Genomic DNA, 7915 nt, shown 5'->3' with positions numbered 1-7915 from the left:
CTCACTCCGGCTGCTGCCGCTGTCGTGCCGTTGCAGGTGAAGAAGGCGGTGGAGGCCCTCCTGGCCTTCGCCAGAAGCAAGGCCAAGGGAGACGCGCTGCTCCTCAACGAGAGGGAGAACGTCCACCTCCTGGTGACGGTCTGGAAGGTCCCGCGGGTGGCACAGCTCATCAGAATGTAAGAAATTCACCTCGGCCGTGTAGGTACAGGGGTTACTCGTGTCCTTCGGCCCGGAAAAGAGCACTCTGCTGGTTCTGAGCTTAAGGGATTTGACTGTCACGGCCTGTCCTGGCCTTGCCCCAGCCGAGAGCCAGAACTGTCGGGCCAGGCCACTGCTTCACCCCCACTTCTGGTGTAACTAGAAGCTCGGCTCTGCTTTATGCTCACAGAGAATACCGAGTGTGTGGTTGCCAGTTACAAGGTATGTGCCTTTCAGTCCTGAAGCTCAAGAAATCAACCTCTTCTTTGTCTTAACCCACCACCAAATCAGTATAGAGACCCCTTCTTCAGGACAGATGGATTCAGCAGTGTATCTGACTGGAGCCATGCTATATGATTGTTTAACTTTTACAGTTCTGCGTGCTTTAAAAAAATACACGTTCCACTGAGGATGTTTAGTAGTTAGCAAAGAACAGAATCTAGCTTCCCTGTAGTACTTGCTAAAAGGTAGTGATTTCTCAGCGTAGACCTAGTTCTGGAAAAAACTTCTTTCTCCTCTTAGACGTTCCCTGTCCCTCTCATATTCTCCTTGTAGACCACTGCCCCATGGCATTCGACCAGAAACAGCTGAGGTTTGCCTGTTCACAAAGGATGAACCAAATTTATCAGCAGAACAGACTGAAAATCTGTACAGGAAACTTTTAATCCAGAATGGGATTAGAAGCATTAGCCAGGTAAGAGATATGTAATGGTATAGTACTGTTATTTCTTTCCTCTTGTACCAACGAAAAGCGAAAGTAGTTGTTGTTTTCTGCTGTTTAATATTCTAATCTCAATTGTTCTGAGTTAATGATCTCTAATAAGATTTTTCTGACTATTCAAACTGTAGTTTTTCCAAACTTCAAAATTTACTCAGAATAATTTCTTCAATTTGAAACAGGATCTTTAGCAATCAGATGTAATTGCTAGATAAATGCTCAATACTTACTTTGAAAAACTCGCAACATAAAAGAATATTTGAGTTCTGTGCAGCTGGATTGGATTGTTTACACTACGAGCAATAAAACTAGAAAATTACAGTTGTATTTAACCTTGATTTAGATGTACTCAACTTCTGTTGGTGATTTGCAGTTACTATGCAAGAGATCCATATTGTTTGATTCTTAAAACAAAAAGTAGTGTATCCTTTTTCTATTGATTGTCTTCAGCATTCTAAAATAATGCACCTTGATAGACTATCAGTTACGCAAGTTAATGCTGTGCAGTTCTAAGAAGTATTCTAGGCTGGGTTTTCAGCAGTGGGGACTAAACTGTTACTTGCATTGCAGATCATCTCATACAAAACTCTCAAAAAAGAGTATAAACTATTTGAAGCAAAGCGACGCCTCCTGAACAGATTTGATCTCTTTCTGTCTGATGACCGAATTAGAAGGCTGTTGCCCTCACATCTGGGAAAACACTTTTATGAAAGGAAAAAGTAGGTCTTTAAATTCTGTATATCCATTTTGCATTATCTTTTTTAAGATTAGATTCTTCTTAGTAAAGTTTTGGTTGGTTGGTTTGGGGGGGGGGGATTAGTTTTGTTTTGTTTGTTTTGTGTTGTTTAATTTTTTTTTTTTTTTAATTTCCCCGCTTTCTTTTTTAGAGCACCTTTATCTGTAAACCTGAAAGCCAGAAATCTTGCTAAGGAACTACAAAAACATATCCAGGGGACCACACTCCCAGTTACCAACAAAGGGTGCTGCTAGTAAGTATGAGTAGATTAATACTTCACTTGAACAACATTTTGAACCTTAACCTGTATAAAGAAATCAGTAGTTCTACTAAGAAGTTTTACTGTAACATTTTACTTTTTGTCTCTTTTTCATTATACCTGAGGAATTTCTAGGCAACTGTCATTGTCAAACAGCATGTACAATCTTAGAAAAATATTACTATTAAATTAGATGAAAACTACTTCCAAAATATTCTATTCTTGTAAGACTTTTTTCATTTATTGGGCATCTAAAAGGATCTAAATTGGTAACATGCTTAGTAATATAAGGCAGAAGTTGCATACCCCAATATGTAAAGGTTGATACAGCTAAATCTATTTTGACTGTTGTTACAAAAGACTTCTACAATAGCCAGCCATCCTTTATGAAAGTTAAGATAATTGCAGGTAAGTAGGCTTTTTTCATCTCTGGGTGTGCCTAAGAACAAGAAACTCGAAGGATGTTTATTTGCCCACATATAAATACTACTCTTCACTTCTTCCAGTACAGCACGTATAGGTCACACTGGAATGAAAGCTGATGAGATACTAGATAACATCATTGCAGCAGCTGAGGTGATTGCTAAGAAGTTACCAAAGGTACTGCTGATTGACTGCGTTAAAGCCAAGTCAGTTCATAATTCAGCCTGGTTATTTTTACATAATACACTGTTTTTGTTTTTGCAGAATTGGAAAAATGTAAAAATTCTTCACCTCAAAACACTTAAATCAGTTGCACTTCCAATTTTTACGGCAAATATCTCCAACTTGGATGAGCTTGACAGACAGCCATCTCTCAAAAAAAAGGAAGTAAAGGTAAAAAAAAAAATTCTTCCAATTTCCATAAAATCAGAACAGCTAGTTCTTTGGCTTCCTTTTATGTATGATGGTGTCTGATGTGTTGGGTTTAAACGTTTTAGCAGTTGATCCCAGGCATTTATGGCTATAAATGGGTTAGGCGCTCCTGACTCTGAGCACTTCAAATACTCAGTAATACTAACGAAATCATGGAAACTCCCTGATAGGTTGTAAAGCAAGCTGGAAATAAGTAAGTTAAGTGTTTCTAGCCCTAAATTGTAGGAAGGTGAGATTCATTCTTAGCACTTTTGCCTGTATTGTTTATTCTAATATTCTAATAATAATTGTTTATTATTATTTGTGTTCTGAAAATACTCATTAACATATACATGGATTCAGACTATGCATCCATTATTTGTTGGCTAATCAGTGGCATCTGAATAATTCACAAGATCATATATTTGTATATATAAGGGGGGGCCCACTTTTTTAAAAAGAAAATAATCAGCTATTCCTTTGTACTGAGTTTTGCTTATTATGTTCTTTTATCTAAAATAAATTTGGAGCATATATATTCAACTTAAAGACTGTAATCGAGACATTATTATCATTTACTTAGGAGCTATTTATAATAAAATCCTGAAAGTAGTGCATTTTTTCATATTTTACATATGGTGGACCAGCCCAGGTCTGTTAAACAACAATATTTAAATTAATGTTGCTAGACCATCTTATTTTTAACCATATTAAAACAATTATTATACATTTAGAAATGTTACGGGGATTTGTCTGAGATGTACTTCCAATTAATTCCAGAAGGGAAAGAACAAGAAACCGAAGAAGGCAGCTAAAAAACTGAATTCAAGTCAAGTCACTTTGACAACTGAAATTAATCTTGCTGCTGCTGCTACTAAGGAGCTTGTGATAAAAGAAAAAGTAGAAGTAGTCCAAGAACCAGGTGATCATGATGATGATGAAGAAATTCCACAACTGGTGCCTGTGCAAACAACCAGCTTAGCTGAGCTGAAGGTAATTGTTTAATAATATTGAGAAACTCACATTTCAGTTAAAACTAAGGATTTTGAACTGTTTAAATCGTTCATTGCTCCTTACAATGTGCACTTGAAGTGAACTGGATTTTTTGTGAATATAACATGAAAGCAAGAGTTGAGTGTATGTGGGGGGGGATGCCTTGGGGAGATGGTTTGTATTGGGGTTTTCTGGTTTTGAGGGTTTTTTTTTTTTCGGTTAACCCCTCTTACAGACAAAGGAAGCCAGTGGTTATTGTCCTTTTATGTATTTTTCTGAATAGCAGCAATTTTGTCTAGGTCAAATAACAAGCCTGAAGTCAGTAGAAAGGTTAAATGATTGAGAAACAGCTTAATACTTAATCAAGTAAATCATAAATTTTTTAATTCAAAATTTCTTGTAAGATGAAATTTTAATGTATTTTAATGTATCATTTTCTGTCTGGAGTGTAAAACTTGAGGAAAAACAAATAACATTCTCTAGGATAGTAATATGCAACATTAACAATCACATAATATAAATTGAGAGCTAGCAGCTTGCATGAAATACCGTACGGACTTATTGTTGCCAGTATTGGAGATGATGTGGATCATGTCATCATGTCTGCAAAATAACCAGACTGATAATACTCACGTTTAACAAATATCTAGGAAAGATATTTGGATTAATAAAATAGTAACACTTACAAATTCAACTTAGTTATACTGCGTTCGTGATTGGAGCATATCCTTAAACTCTTAATGATGTACCTCTTCAGGGATGCCCAAACTAAAACTGTGACTATGTGCAGGCCCACCAAAAAAATTCATACAGCTTGCTTCAGGCTGCTCTCATGCAACAGGTCTAGATCAGCTCATGTGATGTGATTGCCAGAACCCTATTGTCAGAGACCTGGGATAGATACAGCTAGAGTTGGGTTGTATGAATTGTTCTGGTGACAGCAGCCTTCTTTCATGAGGGCCATTTTGGAATATGTGATGAACTCTAGGGAATACTAGGCCTAGTGCACAAATAAAGAGTGCAGTCAGTTTGCGTGTGTACAGCTGGACTTCAAATAGAGCTGATCTCTACTCAATCTTTAAGCCTGGAAATGCGGCAAGAAGAGGACTGTGGTTTAAAGCTGTGCCAGCAGAGGTGAGTGACTTGACTGGCCAAGAGGATCCTTGCATCTGTTAAATCTATTTAATTTCTTACTCTTTTGTTATTTTTTCATTATTTTCGTGATTTAGTTCTGTGTTTAATCCTCTGCTTCCCGACTGAAATGTGAACAAATTATTTGGGCTAGGGCCCAAATTCAATCAATAGAAAGCATTTGTCATTTATAATGGTTTTTATTGATCCTCCTTCTTGAAAAACAGTAAAGATGTTTCTTAGGTGGAAGGGTAATTTTTTTGTGTGTCTTAAATACAGAAAATGGAACCAAGTCCAGAAGAAGGTGACAACCTGGGTGAGAAAACTAAAACACCCCTCGGTAAGAGAAAGAAACAACCTCTAGCTCTGGAGACTCCAAAAACAAAACATAAAGTTACAGAACAGCGTGCAGACTTGCAGACATCACCAAAACAGAAAAAAGCCAAGCAGCTCAGCATGCCAAAGGAAGCAATCAAAGAAAAAGAGATGAAAAAGACTCCCAAAAAGCCTGAAGCAAAGTCTTTTGCAACACCCAAAGCTGGCAAATCAATACAGTCATCCAAGAAGTCTTCAAAAACACCAAAGCAAGCACCCAAGAAAGTGCGCAGGCCCCAGTCAGCATGAATGTTGTCTGTTGTTACACATTTTATATAGTCATTCAGTGGTGTCTTTTTAGTAAACAAATATATCGATGAAGTAAAATACCTTCTTAAGAAAATCTGATCCCAAGAGCTTTTTTGACTGAGACCTGTAATGATTCATTTGTGTTTCCTTCTAACTGACAAGCTGGAACAAATAAACTCATGATCTTAATTGGCTCTATTTCTTACCTTTTATCTTTTCCTGGCCCAGACTAAAAGCACTCAAATTCTTTTAAGTGTCAAAGGGCAGGGAGGGGACTATTCCAGGAAAAAAAGCTGAGAAATATTTTATAAGTGACATCTTCCTGAAGCATAGCTTAGTACTAGAACAGCCAAAGGCTGAAGCACAAAGCATGCATACCAAGAGCAGCAATCTATTTAACCTGTGATTTAAAATGTGAAATAGCTGCTACTGTTTTTTCTTAAATTGTTCAATATAATGAAAACAGGTTGACATATATCAATCTATTCCAGATATTTAAGTTAGCAGCCTGATAACAACCATACTTAATGGTTTTTTTTTTAGCTATTTTTACCTAGGGTATTTGTGTGTTTAAAAAAAAAACAAACCACCAAACAAAACAACAACACGGATAATTTTACTTTTATCGTTGTATGCTTTGATCATTTATGCTTTATGACATCAAGCAAAATCTCCTTGCCTTCACTTTTGGGCTTTATTTCTGCTACAAGAACAATTGAGGGTATCCCTACATGCTGGTCGCAATACTGTTATTTCTTCCATCTGAAAAACACCAAAGGCTGTATGAATTTCAGGTGTGCTGGCTAAGTGAACTAGTGCCATAAAGGCATGAAAAATACACACTGCAGACCTGAAAGGTTATGTATTTTAAATTTTATAGAATAACCAAATTGTTGCTCTCTGTATGATTACTTCACATCCTTCTCAGAGTGAGAATACCAGGTAGATTTGTGATCAGAAGTCCTAGTAGTAAAAATCTTCATTAGCAGTATTTTACTCAAATCCAAATAGGAAAAAGGTCGTAAGAGACAAGAACGTTAATCAACAGTATATAACCAGCCTAATTTGCAGAGTTCAAAAAAACCTATCCCATCTCCTATTTAGGACATCCCATATCAACAGATTTGCTACCTAGAAAGTAATTGGGTGCTAAATAAAAAGTGGTAAAAGAAACACTAAAGAATATGGAAAGATTCTGCTTGATCCGTGGTGTCAACTTTCTGTAACCCATGATCTCTTGTCCTAGTCTACCATAAACATTTTTTAATCAAGAAACAAATTAATCTTAGCCAAAAAAGCAAGTCGGACTCAATGATCCCTATTAGATCCATGCTAACAAAAAGATCTGATCTTGTCGAAAAATCATCCCATCACTTTCTAGTCTGGGCTGCAAAATATCACTTCACTTCCATAACAGCGAAGTAAGAGAATAGATACAGAATTCGCCTCCTTTCTGGAAATGTCCTTTTGTATCTCAATCATTCATGTAAAAATATTTCTTTATTTGTAGGTGTGCAGAAAATTATGAAATGAAGATCATAACTTCTATATGAGTAATTGATAGTGAACCACACTAGCTTGTAGGTGCTGGAAAAACACATCCTTCACACTGAAAATATTAGCAAGTACTGCCTTGAAATTTTGCAGCACCTTGAGCCAATCTGTGTTGGGACTGCAGTAGTTGGTCTTGCCTTTTCTTTGATAGCAGCACTGGAATTCACACAGCTAGGTAGGGCATGTAGAGCATCTACATGACACAGCTACAAACTAACCCACTGGGGAAAAAGTGTGTATAAATATAATACACTATATAGCGGAATTTGTTCCTTTTATGTTGCAGAGTATCCAGGATTCTGACAATTAAATAAGATGTAACACTACTGATGTGATTTTTATTCTTCCTATGAGCAATGTACTCTTTTATTAAAAAAATTTATATTTAGAATTCAGAAAATCAGTGGGTAAAAATTTGACATAGCTATTGCAGATCTTCACTTGGAGACATTTGCAGTAGTCAGCCTTGCTCAGAAGCAGTAAGTTACCATTGTTACAGGGAGGTACGTTTCTCAACTTCTCAGCAGACTGTATATATTGAAGATCAGTGTTGAATGATGGAGTTAAATTCGTTATGTTTATTCAGGAAACTATTTATTAGTAATGTTTTCCTTGCTTGTTTAAGAGACTCGGGAAAACCTGTCACTGCTAATCAAGAAAGGAGGAAATACGAAAAACTAACATTGATTCCAGTTGAAACTGTGCCAATTTCTGATGCATTACAGAATCAAATCAGGTGTAAAACAGAATTGTTTTCAATTAACTAATTTCAACCAGCAAGCTGCAAGGACCAAACCACCACCTCACATCCTTAGTATAAATGTTCTTGCAGCAAAGATAGATAACTGAATTTTCTATGCTGGTAGAA

The 7915-nt window shown here is 36.6% G+C and overlaps 1 protein-coding gene across 1 annotated transcript; it reads left to right on the top strand.

Moving 5' to 3' along the window:
- Positions 1-3: 3 nt before the first annotated feature.
- RSL1D1 (ribosomal L1 domain containing 1) lies at positions 4-5493 on the top strand (the record flags this gene model as incomplete). The annotated part of the gene is made up of 8 exons (XM_009584281.1): positions 4-176; positions 754-892; positions 1487-1635; positions 1804-1905; positions 2418-2511; positions 2599-2727; positions 3526-3738; positions 5149-5493. Coding segments are annotated over 8 exons (1344 nt in total), but the record flags the coding sequence as incomplete, so codon positions are not given.
- Positions 5494-7915: the final 2422 nt, after the last annotated feature.

This window comes from Fulmarus glacialis, unplaced genomic scaffold (genome assembly GCF_000690835.1).
Source record: "Fulmarus glacialis isolate BGI_N327 unplaced genomic scaffold, ASM69083v1 scaffold26808, whole genome shotgun sequence".
Lineage (NCBI taxonomy): Eukaryota > Metazoa > Chordata > Aves > Procellariiformes > Procellariidae > Fulmarus > Fulmarus glacialis.
Note: the sequence above shows the minus strand (reverse complement) of the source record. Positions and strands in the feature narration are given on the sequence as shown.